Source organism: Talpa occidentalis, unplaced genomic scaffold (assembly GCF_014898055.3).
Source record: "Talpa occidentalis isolate TD23 unplaced genomic scaffold, MPIMG_talOcc4v2.1 talOcc4.4, whole genome shotgun sequence".
Taxonomy (NCBI): domain Eukaryota; kingdom Metazoa; phylum Chordata; class Mammalia; order Eulipotyphla; family Talpidae; genus Talpa; species Talpa occidentalis.
Genome location: NW_023604295.1, coordinates 1,346,560 through 1,365,810, shown reverse-complemented (window position 1 = coordinate 1,365,810; position 19,251 = coordinate 1,346,560). Strand labels below are relative to the sequence as shown.

General features: G+C 66.0%; 1 protein-coding gene across 2 annotated transcripts in view; it reads left to right on the top strand.

The window, feature by feature from the left end:
• The window catches only part of PDE9A (phosphodiesterase 9A), a 46,515-nt gene extending 35,015 nt beyond the window's left edge, over positions 1–11,500 (top strand). For both annotated transcript variants that reach the window (XM_037524894.2, XM_054700257.1), the window contains exons 9-19: positions 1,733–1,807; positions 2,953–3,039; positions 3,679–3,783; positions 4,017–4,099; positions 4,907–5,063; positions 5,981–6,094; positions 8,343–8,447; positions 8,642–8,770; positions 9,425–9,520; positions 10,682–10,754; positions 11,306–11,500. In XM_037524894.2, coding sequence (XP_037380791.1) covers positions 1,733–1,807; positions 2,953–3,039; positions 3,679–3,783; positions 4,017–4,099; positions 4,907–5,063; positions 5,981–6,094; positions 8,343–8,447; positions 8,642–8,770; positions 9,425–9,520; positions 10,682–10,754; positions 11,306–11,319 — 1,038 coding nt within the window. In that variant the 3' untranslated portion in view covers positions 11,320–11,500. The remainder of the gene's footprint in view (positions 1–1,732; positions 1,808–2,952; positions 3,040–3,678; positions 3,784–4,016; positions 4,100–4,906; positions 5,064–5,980; positions 6,095–8,342; positions 8,448–8,641; positions 8,771–9,424; positions 9,521–10,681; positions 10,755–11,305) is intronic.
• The last annotated feature ends 7,751 nt before the right edge of the window (positions 11,501–19,251 follow it).

Genomic DNA, 19,251 nt, shown 5'->3' with positions numbered 1-19,251 from the left:
AGATAATGCTGGTTTACGACACTGACATGATTTAGGGGTGCGGGGTCGCTCCTCTTCAGAGGTGGGTCACCACGCCATGCCCAGCACCAGAGCCTCCTCTTCCTCCCACAGTCCCCTGGGCCCCTCCCCATTGGCTTCCTGCCTCCCCCTCCCCTCTGTGAGCCTCAGTTGTGCAGGCAGAGTTCTAGGGTTTATTTTGGTTTAGTTTTTGTCTGTTCCTTTGCTTTGCTTCTCTGGGTTCCACGTAGGAGTCACGTCACCTGGTATTTGTCCCTCTCCTGACGTACTCCCTTGGCATCGTCCTCCAGTTCCATTCAGGCTGTTACAAATGGCCAGGGTTTGTCCTTTTTTATGGCTGAGTAGTATTCCACCGTGTGCACGTGCCGCCTCTTCTTCATCTGCTGCTCTGTGGCCTCGCGGCTTGGTCACTGTGAACGGGGCTGCAGCGGACACGAGAAAGCACTCCTGCCTCGGACCCCACTAAACCCTTTGAAATCTGCCTCCTTGGTTCTCCCACCCCTGGACAGTGCGCAGCTCTTAGGAGAAGCTTTGCCTTTTTGTCACAAAAGGTCTCTCTCTGACAAGAGGCCTGGGCCAGGCTGGGCTGCAGCGCCCTGGGTGTAGGGGACTCTCCCACAGCACAGGCCCTCAGCGGGCCCCTCAGCAACGTGTCCGCAGGGGACTGTCAGTCAGTACGGTCTTGGTAAGGTCCCGGCCCACCGGGGCTGGGCCCACAGCCGCCCTCCACTGCCCACATCCAGCAGTGCTTAGACACCTTCCAGAAACATCTGCCAGGGACACTCCTCCTGGGCTCCCGCGGCCACTAACCTTGTCCATTTTCAGATGGACGTGCTGCCTTTCCCTTAGACACGATGCCAAGTCACTCGTGAGCCTCCCTGGGGCTGGGGACCGGCCCGGTCCAGCAGGAAGGGGTCAGCCCTCCCTGGCCGTTCCTCTATGGACAGACTAGAAACGCTGCCTTGAGACCGAGTCCCAGGCTTGGTGCTTGAGGTGGGAGGTTCAGCCCGAGGCTGGAGACCCGTCCTCGCTGCGCGGCAGAGCTTCTCCCCGGGCAGTGCCGGCGCAGGGCAGCTTCCCGGCCTCAGCCCGCGGAGCCTCCGTCCCACGCAGCGAGCTTCTCTCCGGCAGAGCAAGAGCCTGTGGCTGGCCTGCCTGCCCCGTCCCTACGCACCGTCGCGGCCACACGAGCCCCACCCACTCAGGCACTAAGCTCCAGACCCGCCTTGTCAGCCACACCCCACAATTGTCTGGGGAACCCACACGGGCCTCAAACAGAGCCCACGGGGTACCCTTGAAAGAATTAGGGAAATTGGCATTTCCACCCCAAAAAATTAAATCAGCCTCATGGGGACTCTGCAGGGGGCCCCGACAGGCTCGTCTGGAGCCCCAGCCTGTTTCGGCAACGGCTCCCACAGAACCCGCCCGGGCCACAGCCCCCACTAAAGCAGCAGCACGCACCCCGAAACCTCCCAGCAGGCTCCCTCCCGGCTTCTCTGCGTGGTGTAGCTCAGAGCCAGGCTGGCGGAGGAGAGCACACTTCAGCGCTCGCCCCCGGGGTGCAGGGGCCCCAGTGGGCAGCCGTGTGGCCCGGCAGCCCCGAGCTCCTTGCCCCTGCGGCCTCGCCGCACGCTGGCCGTTGCCAAACCACCCCCCGGATCCTGGGCCTGGGCCCACTCCAGCGGGGGCCCCGCTGACGCCCCGCCCTTTGCAGTACCTGCTGTCCCCAGAGACCGTCGAGGCCCTCCGGAAGCCCACCTTTGACGTCTGGCTCTGGGAGCCCAACGAGGTGAGGGCCCCGCCCCCTCCACCCTCTGCGGCTGAGCTTCGGGCGTGTTCCCACGAGGGCGGGAGGCGGGCGGGCACCGGCGCCAGGGGAGGGGTCAGCAGGGGCCCGGTAGGCCTGGGCCCTGGCGCCAGCCGTGCCAGTGTCCACAGCGCCTGGCGAGGCTCCCAGGCTCTGCCCCCGCCTTGTCCTCCCGCCGGCCAGCGCGGGCCTGCGGGGGAGCCCCCGGCTCAGGCAGCTCCTTCACGGAAGGTTCTCGGAGGGCCGGCCCGGGCCGAGCGCCGCCTCTGCTGTAGATTTCTTTGAAATTCTCCCTTTGCCGAGAACACACAAAAATGAGGTTTTTGGTTGAGTCTGGCTCCCTGAAAATATCAATTATTCCCTTCTCTCTGGACCCCAAGAAAGCAAAAGGCCCCTCATCATGAACATAGGCCCCACAAATCTAAGCCCCCACCCCTCTGACAGGGCATCTCTGTGGGGTCCGCGGGCCGGACCGTCTGGGGCACATACCAGTGGCACCAGAACAGCGGCAAGGTGCTCCCCAACACCACCCAGCCCGCAGGCCCAAGTGCCCAGACAGGAGCCCCAGCCCCTGGCATGTGTGGGGAGCCCTGAACTTGGGTCTGGGAGCAAGGACGGACATCTACAGGCTCACACCTTAAAACTGCAGCCAGTGGGGGTCCTTGGCGGGTGGGGTCCTGGCTTGCAGGGCTCGGCCCTGGGGCTGCGAGACGCTCATCCCTTCCCGACACCGAGACCCAGACCCCTCCCCGCGGCCGGGGACACGCAGACCAGTGCAGGGTGAATCCCGGAGCCCCTCTGTCCCCGCTCGGCCAGGCCGACGCATGTCTGGGGCTGGGCGGGTTGCAGGCCAGGGCTGTGCTGGCCCCGCTGCACCAACTCCTGGGTGGACGGATCATTTCAGAAGGTCCTTCGGGAGAGGGGCGCACCCCCATCCTCCTTGCATAGAACCCCAGCTGTTCCTTCTAACCCACGTCCCTCCAGGCAGTCCTGAAGCCCCCCCCCCCCAGATAACCAGCCTGGCCCTCAGGGCTCTCTCGGGAGAGGACAGCTCAGCTCGGGTGGGCCTGAGGAAGGCAGCGGGGGTGGGGCGGGGTGGCCCCGTGACAGTGGCGCCCCTGCTGCAGATGCTGAGCTGCCTGGAGCACATGTACCACGACCTCGGCCTGGTCAGGGCCTTCAGCATCAACCCCATCACCCTCAAGAGGTGGCTGGTAAGCGGCAGGCCCGACCTCTTGGCATCTGGGGGTTACTGGGAGACAGACGTGGCCCGCCAGGGGTTCCGCCTCCTGCAAAGGGACGTCCAGCCAGTGTCTGCCTGTCCCTCGCCGGGAACACCCGCGTCTGCCCTGGGCGCCAAGATGAGAAGCAGGCAGGGTCTGGAGAGTGTGTGTGGGCGAGTGTGTGCGATTGTGGTGTGTGAGGGACTTCTATGCGTGTTGTGTGGATTACCGTAGGTATGTGCATGAGTGTGCATGTGGTTGTGTGTACATGTCTGAGTGTGAGCATGTAATTGTGTGTTGTGTGCCTGTGTGCATGCCTGTGAGTGTGCCTGCAAGTGTGTGAGCCTGTGGGGGTGGGAGTGAGCAAGTGTGCATGTGCATAAGCCTGTGCCTGTTTGCGTGTCCCCTCCGCGTGTGAGCGTGCTTAGCAGCAGATCTTTTTTAAAATAAAACACACACGGAGCCGGTGGGAAGAGGGAAAGGCTTGCTGGGCACCGAGGCCCGAGCACCTCCCCTTCTGCTCCCAGCGTGGCCCATCCTGCCCCCGGCACTCGGGGGCGCTGCCCGGCAAGGCGGGGGGTGGGGGTGGTGGCTGTGGTGCGTGGCCAGGGCTCAGGCCTGTGGCGGCAGCTGTGTGTGCAGGAAAACTACAGGAACAACCCCTTCCACAACTTCCGGCACTGCTTCTGCGTGACCCAGATGATGTACAGCATGGTCTGGCTCTGCGGGCTCCAGGTGTGTGCGGGGCAGGGGCGGCACCCCCACTCAGGGACACCCCGCCCTCAGAGGGCACTCGAGGCTCCCAGCAGCTCCCCCATTCCGAGGGAGCCCACCGCCCCAGGTCAGCGCCTCTGGGTGAGGCTGCTCCGTGACTCCCAGCCAGACTCGGGGCCTCCCCACCGCCCAGGAGGGCCCCACCCACTCCCGGGCCCCTCCTCACCCGTCCCGCCAACGCTGTTCCCGTCCAGGAGAAGCTGTCCCAGATGGACATCCTGGCCCTGATGACGGCCGCCATCTGCCACGACCTGGACCACCCGGGCTACAACAACACGTAGGCACGGGGTCGGCCTGGGGACCCGCCCACCGCTCAGGCCCAGCTGCCAGGACTGGCACGCCCCGCCCGCCCCAGCACCCGCGGGACACGCTGCCGCTCTGGATGGGGCAGGACCCTCGGGTGCGGGAGCCCTAAGGTGTGGCCATGCCCGCACGGCCCGGCTCCCGCGTCCAGGCCTGCAGATGCGCCCCCTCCCCCTGCAGGGAGTGGCGTCCACCCGCACACCCCAGCTCTGATCTCCCTCTCCCAGGCAGCCCCTAGCCTGTTCCTGCAGGACCCAGGCGGAGGGCCAGCACCCAGGGGAGCCCGAGCAGGACCCTGCGGAGCTGGAGGCGGGAGGGTGCAGCAGGGTCGGGCTTCCCTCGCTGGGCACGGCTCCGTCCCAGGACCCCCGCCGGGCCGCGGCCACCGTGCCTGCTGAGGCTTGGCCCCGTCTGTCCAGTCTGTCGTCTGCGCCACATCAAGTGTGGCCGAGAACCTCGTTTGTCCAGACCTGAGTGCGTCCGAGGTGGGGGCCACGGGCTCCGTGCCAGCTTGTTCCCCGCCGGGCCGCGGACAGTACAGGCCGGCAGCGGTGGCCGCAGGGCCCACTCGAGAGCCACCGTCCCCTCCCTCGTGCTTGTGGTCTGCGGGTGCCAGGGAGGCCAGCTGCCACCGGCGGTGTGCAGAGGGGTGTGGGGGTCCGCCCGGTGCGGCTGTCATGACTTGGGGTCGCGAGTGCAGGGCCTCAAGGGTGCAGGGGTGTGAACTCCGGCTCGGGCAGGGTGCGGGGTGCACCCTGAGCCCCCCGCCCCGCCCTCCCAGCTACCAGATCAACGCGCGCACGGAGCTGGCGGTCCGCTACAACGACATCTCGCCCCTGGAGAACCACCACTGCGCCGTGGCCTTCCGCATCCTGGCCCAGCCCGAGTGCAACATCTTCTCCAACCTGCCGGCGGACGCCTTCCGGCAGATCCGGCAGGTGCGCGCGGCTGGCGTTCGAGCGGCTGTCCCGAGCGTGACGTCCGTCACCCCGGCAGGTGGCGACGTCCCGCCGTTGAGATTCAGGGGCTGATTCTCCAGAGAGTGACAGGCCTTTCCACTCAGCACAGCAGGTCACTACAGGGGGCCTGCCCGGCCCTCACATTTGAGAGGATCTGTCGATACAGAGACTGACTCAAGTCAGAGTTCATGCTTGTGGTTTTGTTTTCTTGCAAAGTAGCACACCCGACCCAGCAGAGGCGTGTCCCGGGAGTGTGGGGCGGGCGGGCGGGCGGGTGGGTGTGGGTAGATAAGTGGATGGTGGGTGGGTGAAGAGTGGACAGGTGGACATGTGGGAAGATGGGTGAATGGGCAGGTGGCTGCGAGGATTGGTGGGTCGTCATGGCTTCGAATTATGTTATTTCTCCTAAACCAATATTTGGTTCACAAAGTAGTAATTGTGTTAAAAACTCATTACGTCCTCACGAATTTGCTACGGGAGGAAGACCATGACGTATAATCAATCCCAGCAGCACACGCACAGAGAACCACGCCTGGGGGAAATACCCCCGGAAAGCCACTTACGACCCCCAGCAGGTCTGCATCAGCGCGCTGTGTCGGGGCCACCGTGTCAAGGGAGACACTCGGCCTCGGCCGGGGTCAGCAGGGGCCCCCCACGTGCTGGCCCGCGCCCTGCAGGTCGCCCTTCCGGCAGACGGCTGCTCCCCCGCCCGGGACACGGCCCCCGAGGGCTGGCCGGCGCCCACTGGCCGAGTCCTCGCCCCTGCCGGGCCCGCCGGCCTCCTCCCGAGCTCGGCCTTGCTACTGCAGCCTGGGCCGAGCGGCCGCGGAGCCTGTGGGCAGACGCCGGGGCTCGGCAGGGAGCTGGGGGTGACGCTTTGCTCTTTCACTTTTCAGGCAATGATCACCTTGATCCTGGCCACCGACATGGCGCGACACGCAGAGATCATGGATTCTTTCAAAGAAAAAATGGAGAACTTCGACTACAGCAACGAGGAGCACGTGACCCTGGTGAGCCGGCGGCCGCCGCGGTGGGGGGGGGGACACATCCTCCCTGCACACGCCCTGAGGAACCAGAGGTCGTCCTGGCTTGGCATGGGGGGCAGTAAAGCTGGTGTGGGGGGCCGGTTCTTTCGGGGAGCCCCGGCAGGTGCCCACCTGACACGGCCCTCCTCGCTCACTCCACTTTGCTCTGGTTTCCTGAGCTCCAGGCGGCTCCTCCAGGTCGGCCTGTCCCCGGGACGGCACGCAGAGCCCAGCCGCTGGGGGCAGCTCGGGGATGCAGGGGCCCCAGGGGTCAGCGCCTACCCCAGAGCTGCTGGGCACCAGCCCCAGGTGGCCCTCGGGGGCTGTCCCGTGGAGGGCGCACAGGAGTGCGGTGGGGCTTCGGTCAGCACAGGCAGGCACCCTCCCGCGTGCTGGGCCCTGTCAGAGCCCCACCTGTCAGGCACCTCCTGCCCCTGAAACTCCAGTGGCGGGTGGGAGGGGCTGCCTCGGCCTCTGGATGGATGAGCCGGGCTGGGATGGTGGGGGCACCCTGAGGAGAGCCAGCTGGAGAGAGGGGCCCCGAGAGGCCAGGCCCACTGCTCAGAGCCGGTGGTCTGTGGGGTGGCCAGCCAAGGGGCAGTAGCCACCAGCCTGTGTTCACCCCCTGCCCCAGGGCCGAGGGAGCCGGACCCCGAGTCCCAGCCCCACCCTGGCTCCTTGAGGGCTGGGCCAGGCAGCCTGCCTCTCTGAGGGGCTCCAGGAAGAAGCGGTGGCCACCCTAGCGCGAGGTCCAGTGGAAATGGGAGCACGCCCAGGAGGACGGGGAGGGCTAGGCCAGGCTGAGCTGAGTGTCCACCAGGCGCCCGGAAGGGCAAACAGCTGGGGCAGGAGCAGAGCCGCACGCCGAGGACACGCGCCAGGCAGGCGCTCTGGGCACCTGGGCCCAATGGCGACCACACTTGGGTCCTGAATGTGGGGGTTCCAGGTGACAGAGGTTGTGCCGGCACAGGGCAGGGAGTAGAGCCAGCCCCCGGTGGGGACGCTCGGGCTGAATCCCCGGGCCTGGGAGTCGCCTTCTGCAGCACCCGCAGTTCAGAACGCGCCACCGGGCGCCTCGGGTACAGGCAGGGCCGTGGGGACTCCGTTGGGCTTGACAGGCAGGACCTGAGCAGAGGCGACTCCTCCGGGGTGGGCATGTCCGCAGCAAGGGCAGGCGAGGCGTCCGCAGATCTGGCCCCAGGCAGAGCCCCCGCCAGCGCGGCACAAGCTGGGCCCAGGCAGACACCGCCTTGACGTTCGGGTGCTTCTCACCCTGAGCCAGGGATAGATTGGGGTTCTGCCCAGTGCATGCCCATGTGGGGCTCCCCCATGATCCCCTGGGTCAGGAGGTGCCCTGACCTGGGTGCTCCAGGCCTCACCTGAGGGCCTCAACTTCCTTTCTGAAGGCTTCCACGCTCCGGCCAGTGCCCCCATGGGCACCTCTTCAGCTAACCTGTCTCCTGGCCTTGCCTCCATGTACATGCACCTGGTTTTTTTGTTAGTTTTTTTTCTATTTTTCTTTTTTAAATGGTCTGCATCTGTAATAATTGAAAGACATACATTACTTTTTTTTAAGATATATTTATTTATGCGTACAAGAGCTGGGGTGCAGGCCAGAGGTGTGGGGGTGAGAGGGTCCACCAGGGACAGAGCGGGGAGCAGAACAGGCAGACTGACTGAAATCACTGCTGAGGGGAGCAGCGGGGAGACAGGAGAGGTCTGCTGCGCCCTGTGGGTAGCTCCCTGGCCAGAGATTGAACTCATGCTGCAGAGGCTGCAGATAGAGTGCTGCGTCTTAACCCCTTGCGCCGTCAGGGAGGCCCCGTGTTAGAGGTTTTTTTGTTGTTGTTTTGTTTTTTTTGTGGGACCCTCGCCAGCGGCCGGGGAATGAACCGGCGCTGCAGAGGCTGCGGGCAGCTTCGCAGCCCAGCGCTCAACCGCTGCGCCACCGGCGAGGCCCCTTGTTAGATTTTTAAACCTCACAAGCTACAGTTTGTGTTAGAGAATCTCCGTGTGTTAAACCATTTTTCCTACCCCTCAAATACCCTAAAAAAAAAAAGATTCTGCTGCTTTGGGGTGCGGTTCTCCCAGGGTGGGGAGGCTGAGGGTCTCTGCAGCAGGCAGGGTCACCCCTGCCCAGGGAAGCGCGGGCCCGACCCCCCCGCCCCGCTGCCGTCCCACCGGCAGGCGCCTGTCCACGCGGCGCGGCGGCCGACTGCCCGGTCTCTTGCAGCTGAAGATGATCCTGATCAAATGCTGCGACATCTCCAACGAGGTGCGCCCGGTGGAGGTGGCGGAGCCCTGGGTGGGCTGCCTGCTGGAGGAGTACTTCATGCAGGTGAGGCCAGCCCGCCCCACACTCGCCCGCCGGGGGCAGCGAAAGCAGTGCCCGGCCCCCTGGCGCCACACGTCAGGACAGGCCTCGAGACCGGACGGGGTGACCCTGGCGGCTCTCGGCTGCGTGGCCGCCCTCGCTTGAGCTGCTCCAGGCCCACCCCTTCTCTCTCACGCGGCGTCCCCTGCGTTGCCCAGAGCGACCGCGAGAAGTCAGAAGGCCTCCCTGTGGCCCCGTTCATGGACCGGGACAAAGTGACCAAAGCCACGGCCCAAATCGGGTTCCTTGAGTTCGTCCTGATCCCCATGTTCGAAACCGTGACCAAGGTGAGTGGCCGCCCCCGCAAGCACGTGTGCACACACGTACGTGCAGGCCCACACGTGTGCCAGGGCCGCCTGCCTGGTCACCCGAGCCCCCACGCCAGCATGTCCAGGGCGGCCTCTCCCCCGCCCCACCTGCAGTGACCCAACCGCACAGCCCCGGCCGCTCGGCTCCCCTTCCTGGGCCCCCGGACACCGCCCAGGCCTCAGAACCAGCCCCCACCCTGCCCGGGCCGCCAGCCCGGAAGCCAGACACTCCTCCCGCCTGGGCCGTTGCGAGGCCTCCGGGCCGCCGTCCTCGGCACACACCGCTGTGGACGCATCGCCTTCAGCATGGAGGCTGCCCCTGCATGGCTGCCCGCTGCCCCGCTCAGGGCAGGCCACCTCCCTCGTTCCCAGCCCCTGGGGCACCCAGGACCACCCTCAGCTCCGGGTGCTGCCTCTCTTCACACCTCCCCTCCGCCCGCCTGCGCAGCCCCACGTGGCGCTGGCTGCTCTCCGAGCGCCAGGGACCCGCCTCGGGCCGGCTGCGCGATGCTGGCCTGGCCTCCTGTGGGCGCGGGCGGGCGGGGCTGTGTGCGGGCTCCCTGGGCTACGCACAGCACAGTCCTCGCCCGCGTACTCTGGCCCTGAGAGGAGGGTTGTGTGGTGTCCCCCCAGCTCTTCCCCGTGGTCCAGGAGCCGATGCTGCAGCCTCTGTGGACGTCCAGGGACCACTACGAGAAGCTGAAGCAGATAGACGATGCCAGGAAAGAGGTGGGCAGCGCTGTCCAGAGGCTGCTCGGCCCCGCCTTGACTGTGCCGAGCGGGTGCTGGGGTGGCCCCCGGGCAGGGCCCCTCCCTGCCACCGGCACCACAGACCCACTGGGGGACGTGCTTACGGAGGCCAATGCTGGCCTGTGACTGGACGGGGCGCCAGGGCAGGGGCTGCCCAGCCCTGGAGAGGCTGCCGCCCACATCCTGGCTCTGGCCACTGGCTCCACCCCTGGGTGGCACAGGTAGCCTGGCTTCTGGTCACTTTTGGGATGGGCCCGTCTGTGAGGTGGCCGGTCACACGTGCTAGGCAGAGGATCCCATGAAGCCCCAGCTGGTCAGCACCGGAGCGTGCCAGCCTCGGCCCCACTGCCCCACCTTGGCCCTCCGGCCCCGTCCAGACCCAGCAGCCCAGCGTGTGGCCTGCCCTTGGCCCAGCCCCTGTACCCCTCCCCAGGGGCCCGAAGCAGCTGGAATGGTCTCCCCGATGCCCAGAGCTCGGCCCTGCCTGGCCTCAGCCGGCACCCCGCCTGCACGTCACACCCCCTTGGGCATCCTGTCGGGCACCCCTGCCCGTCTCACTGCTAGGAACTCCCACCGAACCCCCCAGGCGCCTGGTCATGGGCCTCCCTCACCTGCGTCGTGTGCCAAGTTGGACGTGTGTTGGCGCTCAATAAGCGCTGACCAGGCGCAGTCACCAGAGACGCCGCCCCTCCAGCTGGACTTCACTGGGCGCTTACTCTGAAACCCCAAAACCTAAGGCAAAATGCACAGAGCTGGATGAGAGACGAGGGCACCCCGCGTCCCCCCTGACCCGCGCAGGACTGGAGAGAGCCCTGCAGGCTGTGAGGGCCGAGCCGCCACCAGGCCCCGCCACCCTTGGGCGCGGCCCCCTCCCGCCTTCCCGCCCGGAAGGACAGAGCCGAGGAGGCGAACGGGCTGCTCTCCACGGCCACTGCCACTGCCCGGTGCGGCCGCCCAGAGCGAGGGCCCTGTCTGGTCATTGCCCCCCCCCCCCAACCGCCCGGCGAAGCCTCTGCAGCGCCCGGCACGCCTGTCAGTCTCACGGCCGTCGCAGCATCTTCAGCCCACGGGCCGTGCACGGCAGCCGGGGGGCCCTGACTCCCGGCCTGACTCCCGCCTTCTTTCCCCTGTCTGCTCCAGAGAGCAGAGGCCCAGACGCCCGAGGGCACCGACGGGTCCAGAGAGAGGAGCAGAGGCGGGAAGACGAGTGATGGTAAAGCCCCTCGGCTGCAGGCCCGGTGCCCGGCGATGGGGGGGGTAATCTGCGTCCCCGCACGCCTCCACTGCTCCGTCGTGGGCAGTTAGGATGTGGCCCTGCCGGGCCTCGCCTTCGGGGGCAGAGCACACCCAGCCCTTGCCGGGAAGGCCCTTGTAAAAGTGCGGGGCGGGGGATGGGGGGTTCAGTCGCTGCCGCATCCCCGGGCGCTCGCCGGCGCTGGCCGTCCCTCGGGCGCTCGTGCGGGACGGGCGGCCCTTCCTGCCCCAAGGGACACCGTGACACCCAGGTCTGTGGACCTTTTGAGAGACTCACGCCCGGGGCCCGGGAGGGCGGGGGGTGGCTGGGGGGAGGGGGCGCCACTCCCACTCTCTACTGCACCTGTGCCCCGGGGCCACCGCCGGCCCCTCTCTGTGCGCGAGGCCGGGGCCTCAGTGGAGCGAGTGAAGACGTTTCCACGGTCAAGCCCCTGCCTGACCGCCTGGGCGGAGGCTGTGGCTGCGCTGGGGCCGCGGCCCAGTCACACCCGGCGCCTCTCCTCCGTCCAGCGGACTGTGCCTGACGTGGGGCCGCGCCCCGGTTCCTGCCCGCCGCCTCGAGGGACCCCGCAGAGGAAGAGGGGATTCGGGTGCCCGGCACCCCCAAGCACATTCCCCAAGAGCCGTTGCGTTGACAGACGCGTCCGTGATGCTGTACAGAGTTTTTATTTTTAAACTGTCTTTTAAATAATATATTCTTCTACAGAAGTGGACTCTGTGCCTTTCGTTACTTGGTTGACTGTGTGTCCGGCTGCTTCTGAGAAACCACAGGAGCCGCCCACCCCGCAGCCGTCCCACAGGGACCAGCGCTTGGCTCAGACCGTCTTAGAGCCGCCACCACTGGGTGAAGGGGGGCAGACCCCGAAAGTCGACACCCAACGCCAGGCCGGCGCCGCGGCACCAGGATGCACATGTCCCGCCTGTGAGCCGCTGCGGGGGGTGGGCGGCCTGGGCAGGACCCCCACGGCCGGAGGGTCACCAGTGGGCAGCACAGCGAGGAGCGGGCTCTGTACACAGCCGGGGTCCAGGGGCAGAGCTGGCTGTGCGGGTCCCACCTGTGTTCTGGGTGGGCGTGGGGGGCGCTCGGGCAGCACTGCACCCACGGGGGGGCCCAGCACTCCGGGAGGCCATTCGGCTCCTGCTCAGACCCTACCCCATGTTCCCAGACCCATCTCTCTACCCCGTGTGCACACGTGTCCAAGCACATGACCACACGCATCACCACGTGTGCACCATCGTGCACTCACGTGACCGTAAATGTCTGTCGTACAGAGGATCGTGTGCAAACACTCGCCAGCACCCATCTGTGCACATGCATTGCACACACATAGTCACACCGGCACGTGTGCGCACACATCGTACATACAAACACAAGTGTCCACGGACACGTGTATGTATACCCTGTGTGTCCACACAATCACACATGCATGTGTGTGCAGAGATGCCTGGGTGTGAGCACACGCATGCCCATCCGTGTGTGGCACTGCTCACACGCCGTCTCACACACCACCTGCGTCAGGCAATCACACATGCATACGCGTGAGCTCGCTGGCACACCCCCTCGGCACAGTGAGGGTGCAACAAGTCCTGGGGTGAGGACTTTGGGCGCGGGAGGAGCAGTAAGGAGAACCAACCAGGCCGGCCCCCGGGGCTCCCGACCTGCCTGGTCTCCTTCACCGGCCCGAGGCAGGGCAGGAGGCGCAGGAAGACACTTCGAGCCTGCGGCTTCAAGAGCAATCACCTGGGGCGTTGCTCCCTGAGGCGCCCGGCCAGCGTGTCCCCGCGGGCCCTACCCTGCCAGCACCCCCGACCGTCACCTGCTGTCTCCCCGCTGTCTGCGGGTCAGGAGGGCCCGTGGGGCTCGTGGAGAGACGTCACGGTGTGCCCTGGCCGCACCCCCCGGCCCCGGGGCCATCTCCCTGCCCTCCCGCTTCCAGGGGCACTGCCCCGCCTGTGCCCTTCTCCAGGCCAGAGTCCCCACCGCACCCTCTGCTCCCGTCCCGCCAAGGCCCATCAGGCCTCCCCGCCCATCCTCTCAAGGACAGCGGGCCTCGTGCTGGCCTGTTCTTCAGATCTGGCAGCAAATGGGGTGAAAACAAGGGACATTCGGCTCCGTCCGGAGCAAAGGGACAGACGCGGGGAGAGGCAGGGTGCGGACGGCATGTCCTCTCCTGCGGCGGCTGACGACTGCCCCTGCCGAGGAGAAACGTGGACTGATTTCTGCTGTTTTCCTTAAAAGTCATTTTACAGGGCCTCCCCGGGGGCGCAGTGGTTGAGCGCTGGGCTACGAAGCTACCCACGGCCTCTGCAGCGCCGGTTCGATCCCCGGCTGCTCCCCGGCCACCGGAGGAGGGTCCCGCATGGCGCGCAGACCTCTCCTGCCGCCCGCTGCTCCCCTCAGCAGTGTCCTTCGGTCCTTCTGCCTGCTCTGCTCCCCGCTCTGGCTCTGGTGAATTCTCTCACCCTCCCGCGCTTCTGACTGTACCCAGTGCGTGTATAAATAAATAAATCTTTAGAAAAAAAAAGTCATTTTACAAAAACTCCAAATGCGCTGGGCATACCAGCGGGACATGCTAAGAGCTGTAGGCAGCTGACCACGCTGACCACTGGCGCTGGGAGAGGCCCAGGGAAGTTGTGCCCAGCTGGGGGCCCCCCATGCTGACCTTCTGGGGGTACTGGTCCTCGGGAGGTGCTGAGCCTCTGGGGGTGCTGACCTACCCAGGGGCACCAGCCACCTGACACACCAGCACCTGCCTGAGCAAATGGCTGTTGCTCCCCATGGGCCTGTGCTGACCCTTGTACCTGGCAGCACCCTCAGGGCCCCTGCACCGTGAAGGGAAGGAGTTTGGGTCCTGTCACCCTCCCCCCACCCTCCACAGCCCCCGGGGCACCAGGCAGGCCACCCCTTCCCCTGCACACCCCGGCCTCTGCCCACTTGTCTGAGGCCGCTGCAGGCCGCCTGCTCTGCAGGAATCTGGGGGACGGGGCAGTGCGGCCTCCAAGCTCCAGGCAGGGCCTCCCTGCCTCTGCGCGGTCTGGGGCTACCGGCTGGCCTTGTGTTAGGGGCTTGTGGCCGAGTCACCCCCAGTCTCAACTCATGGTCTCACGGCCTTCTCCCCCAGAGCGTCTGCGTCCAACCCCGCTCGCCCAAGGACCTTCCGCTGATGAGCGCCCACCTGCTCGGAGCAGCAGATGATGGCGTGCGAGTCTTTCACGTGTGACCCCTGTTATAGAAAGTCCTGTGTTGAAACCAACCCCCAATTATGATGGCATTCTGAATCCAGGGGACCCCCCCCCCCGCCAGGGCTCCAGCGCTTGGCCCCGGAGCCCTGCCTGCGGGCAGTGCAAGCTGTGGCGGGTAGGGGGCATTTTACCGCCCTCCCCCAGTGGCTCCATGGGGCTCAGGCTGCAGCCCAGGGCAGCTGTGGTGGCGGGTGATGGGGTTCCCCTGCCACGTCACCCCAGGGCAGCAGCCCCTGGGTCAGGCTGCAGGGAGGGGCGGGGCCCACGGGCAGCCCCAGGCTGAGGCTCCTCCAGCGGCTGCTGCGGAGAGGCCAGAGGCCGGGGTGGGCCTGGGCGGGGGCCGGGCCCTCAGGTGTGGGCCATGAGCTGGTGGTCCAGGGGCCAATCAGCCTCGGGCGAGAAACCGCCCAATCAGGCTGGGGCGGAGGTGAAGGCGAGGTCAGGCGGGCAGGAGCCGGCTGGGCGCCTCTGTCCTGCCCTCCGCAGAGGGGCAGCGTCCACAGCCGCCCTCCGGTGGCCTCTGACGCCTCCTGTGGGAGCAGCAGAGGCCGGGCCTGGCGTCGGGGAGCTGCTGCTGCTGCTGGCGGGGCCGACGCTGGCCCAGAGTCGGGCAGGTGACCGGGGAGGCCCCGCGGCCAGGGCGGCCAGCGCTGCTGTCGGGTCCAGCGTCCGGGCTGCCCCCCCCAGCTGCAGGATGGGCTGGGCTGCGCCACCTCGACGGCCTGTAGGCGCCTCCAGCTGGGTGAGTCACCGGCCGGCTGCCCGCGGCTCCGGGCTTCGCTGGCGGACGGCGCCATCTTGGGTGAGCGGCCTTAGCAGGGCGCCCTGGACACTATCTGGGGTGAGGGAGCCGCCACCTGTGGCTGTGGAGACTCTGTCTCCCGTTTGTTAAGCCCCATGGCTGTCCCGAGCATCCTGCATCGTGCGCATGGTGAGAACCACGGGTGACCCGCCCTCCGCTGGGCACTGTCCTTGGGGCGCTGTGCCCCTGTAGCGAGGGTGGGGCCCCTGCATGGGAGCCGGGCCCTCTGAGAGCGCCCCAGTTGCACTCGGCCCTCCGTGCAGGGGATCCAGGAGCCCGAGCCTCAGACACGGCTCTGCTGGCCTCAGTCTCCATCAGCCCCGGAGCATCCGGGAATCGGTGTCAGCCGCTTACGGGCCCGTCTGTGCTGTGTGGTCAGGACCGCCCTGCGGGTGGCGATGCCGCCCCAGCCCCCGTGTCCTGCAGACAGCGTCGTCTGCGAGGTGGCCCCGTCCTTCCCCACGGCTGGGGCCCTGACTCCCCCACCCCCGCATGGGGTGCAGGTGGCGGGGATGGGTCGCGCCCCCCAGGGTCTGTTGATTATGCACGCTAGGGCGGAGCCGAGCGGGATGGGCGGGTGGGAGGCCCCCGGGAAGCCTGGCGCGGCCTGCACCCCCCATGCACGAGCCCGCAATGTTTCTCATTTATTTGAGAGCTTGGCCACAGAAGCACGAAAGGGCGTTTGGTTCTCGTCTGCGGGCCTGTCGTTACGAGCAGTTGGAGCGTTTTTCTCGAATGTTTGAAGGTGGTTTTCTATCTTTTGCCAATTACCTGCGCGCGTCTCTCCTGTCTCTGTCTGGCGTCTTTTAGAGGGTTCTGAGGCGCCTCTGGCCAGTCAGGACGCAGTGGGGCAGCGGACGCTCCGGGGAGCGGGCACCGTGTCCTCCCGGCTCCTCCGCTCGTGTCCATCCTGCTGTGGTGTTCTCCGCCGAGCAGGACGGCCTGCATGACCACATGGGTCGCCCCTTCCTGCCTCTGGATTTTGAGTCGTGTCCAGAGAGACACGTCCCCCTGGAGCCGTCCCTTCCCGTCTGGCCCGTGGAGTGAGAGTTCTAGTGCTTTCGCCCCAGTGCCATTTACAAATCTTTCTGTTGGCCTTGCGCTCGGTGCCCCTCGTTGGGCTCAAGGCTCCAGACCCGCCTGGGGCCGCCCCCTCGCCGCCTCCCCCACGCGGGCCCAGCGTCCAGGCTGACGGGGGTTGGGGACGAGTCCCCCTGGAATTTCTGTTTTCCTGCTATTTTGTTTTTGGTTTCTGTTTTTTTTTAAGATTTATTTATGTATGCACACAAGAGCTGGGGTGCAGGCCAGAGGTGCAGGGGGTGAGCGGACTCCCCAGAGACAGAGTGGGGAGCAGAATAGGTGGATCTACTGAAGTCAACTGCTGAGGGGAGTAGCGGGCGGCAGGAGAGGTCTGCTGCGCTATGTGGGACCCTCGCCGGCCGGCTGGGATGGAACCGGCACTGCAGAGGCTGCGGGCAGCTTCACAGCCGGCGCTCAACCGCCTGCGCCACCAGGGGAGGCCCAGTTCCCTTTTTCTTGAGTGTGGTTATCACGGATATTGAATTTGTAACTGGTATCTTGGGAGACAGCACTGAGCTTTCCCTTGGCGGCTATACTGGTAGATTCCGACCTCTAACAGGCCCTCCACGCCCACCCGCGCCCCTCGCCCCTCAGCAGGTGTTGCCCTGCGCAGCGGGTCTGGGTAGCCGCTGGTGTTTGCGTCCTGCAGGCCGGGCAGTGCTGCTCGCCTGGGGTGCTGTCGGCGTCAGGCCGGCTGTGCCGAAGGGACAAGCAGTGTCCCTCCCTTTCCTGGGCTCTGGGGCCCTGGCGGCTCCAGGGCTGGCACTAGAAGTTTGGAGCGACCCCTGTGAACCTCGGGCCTGGTGTTTTCCGGGGGTGACCCTCAACAACTTGGCCAGCGTTCTCCTTCGCCTTAACGCTGTTATTCCCATAACCACAGTGAGCAGCTCCCCAAGTGCCAGAGACACAAACAGCCACGCCCACCCGAGGGCGTGGTTTGGGGCTATTTTGAAGTGTCCCTCAGGGGTCAAAGCAAGTTTCACCCCAGGGATGAACTGCAGGGCGGGGCTGACACACCGGGCGGGTGGCCCAGGCTGCATAGGCCAGGTCTCTCGGGCCGGAGCCAGTGGGGCCCGGTGGGGGGTGTGACCTTAGTTTGTTAGCATGTGGCCAAGGGGCCCCCAGGGGCCTCACGCCCTCACGCCGGCTAAGGGTACACACCAGGGACTCTGCCAGCCCCCGCACAAAGACAGAGGCAGCAGACTCAATGTGATGGAGCTTTAATTGAATTAGTTTGCATAGAAAGGATATTCCTAATCAAGGTTTCCCAATAAAACACCCAGATTACCCATCCCCTCGGGAGCAAACGCCCAGCCAGAGGGTCAGCCTGAAGCGGCCCACCATCCAAGGCACGGTCCGAAGCAAGCCCCAGAGGGCCCGGACAAAGGCAGAAAAAGAAAATGCAAAATCAAAGCACAAACCAAGGTAACAGCTGCCTCTGGCCCTGCTCAAGGGTCTTGTCCTGTCTGTGCGCGTGTCTCCTCCAAGTCTCTGGGTGCAGATCAAAGCCAGAGACGCAGGAGCCCCAGGGACCCCCACTTTCCGTGTTACCTGGCCCCTCGGCGCCACCCAGCAGCTCCCTGCTCAGGAGGTCCGGCCCGCGCCACTCTGGAGACCGTTCTCCGTCAGCTGTCCAGGCCAGGTTAGGCGTGCTGGGGAATCGAGGCAAACAGCCAAGGGGCCTCAGTCAGGGCAGGGGCTGCCTGGCGTGCTTTGCAGGACCAGGCGCACGTGCCCACGAAGGGAGGCGGGCACCTTTGATGGTCCTGCCAAGGCTGGACCCTGCTGCCGCCCCAGAGTCCTCTGGAAGCGGAGCCGGCGTCCTGAGCCCAAGGCTGCAGCAGCCTCTCCGAGCTGTGCTCCAGCTGACCGTCTGTGTGGCTCGGGGGACGGAAGCACAACCCCCGGGAAGCTCGCCCTCCCTGCTGGGCCTCGTCCGCCCTACCCGGCACTGGCCACGGCGTCTTCCTCCAGACAGCTCCCTGCAGACAGCCCGCGGACGCCATGAAGCCGCTTTATTAAATTCTTGTATTTCTTTGTCTTGACTCTGGAACCAGTGAGCAATGCCAGACGTGGGACCTGCAATTTTCTGCTTCAAAACCTGGCAAATCCCACTGACTTCCAGAGTCACTTTGCTTCCCTGCACGGATGGACAGCAAGGGGGTGGTGCGCCCACCAGGCGGCTTTGGACGTGGACGCACAGCCCCCGCCTCGCGGGCCAGCACCAGCCTCCCGGCGGCCACCGGCAGGAGGCACTGTCCCTGCCCCTCCGTGACTGACCGCTGACAGGCAGGCCGGGCCCCAGCACAGCACAGGGTCTCAGGCTGCACAAAGGACGGAGACGCAGGCCCAAGAAAGTCTGTGCTGAACACGTTGAAAGCCCGAAGTCAAGCTGGAGGAGCGCTGGCAACTCAGGAACAGATGGAGGAGAGCAAGATCAGCCTGCCCCAAGGGGGAGTCTGGGACTGGCCTCCGGGGAGAGGGGCTGCCGTCTGTCAGGCGGGGGCACAGAGCCAGAGGAGTCCTCTCAGAACCACCCAGAACGCTGCTGCCCTGATCTGTGGCCCAGAACAAGGGAGACAGGCCCCCAAAGGGCCAGGGTTTGGGGCTGGAGGTGGTTCTCTGAGTGCAGCAGGGGCCGTGGGGGAGGCGCGACGTCAGCCTCCTGAGGCAGCCCACCTCAGGGTGGAAGGGAACGTGGCGGGCCTCCCGGGCCTTTGATCCAACCTCGGTCTGCACGCAGGCCAGAAAGCACAACTTTGGAGCCCCGGGAGCCTCTGGCGCTGCCTGCCCAGGTGGAGCCTTGGCTGAACACGGCTCAGCAGCGACACCGGGGGCCAGTGTGGACGTGGGGTCACACTGCCCAAGAAGAGCCACCCCCGACTCTCGCCCCAAAGGGCCTGAAGATGAAGTTCAAAGCTCAACAGCAGTCACGTGCCCCTCAGAAGGAGGCGACACTTACAGGACACAAAGGACAAACGTCCCATCCGGACACTTAGAGCTGAAGACGCGTCCCGCCAGCAGGCGCCAGCAACAGGCAGGAGACCCGCCGGAATCGGCAGCGCAGGAGCCAGTGACCGAGTCGGTTCCTTACGCCCAGGGATATTTTTTTAATGAACACGACTAAAAGCAACGTGGAAGCCACTTTTTAAAAGAGCAAAGGTGCGGGAGCGGGGGTGACGTGGCGGGAGCCGTGGGGGGCACCGTGGGAGGGGAGCCCGCCCTGGTCTGAAGGACAAGGAGGCGGCGCGCAGAGACGGGCAGGAGGAAAGCGCGCCCGAAGATCTCCACAGCTGACGAGAAGCGGAAGCGCAGAGCTAAGACACGCGTG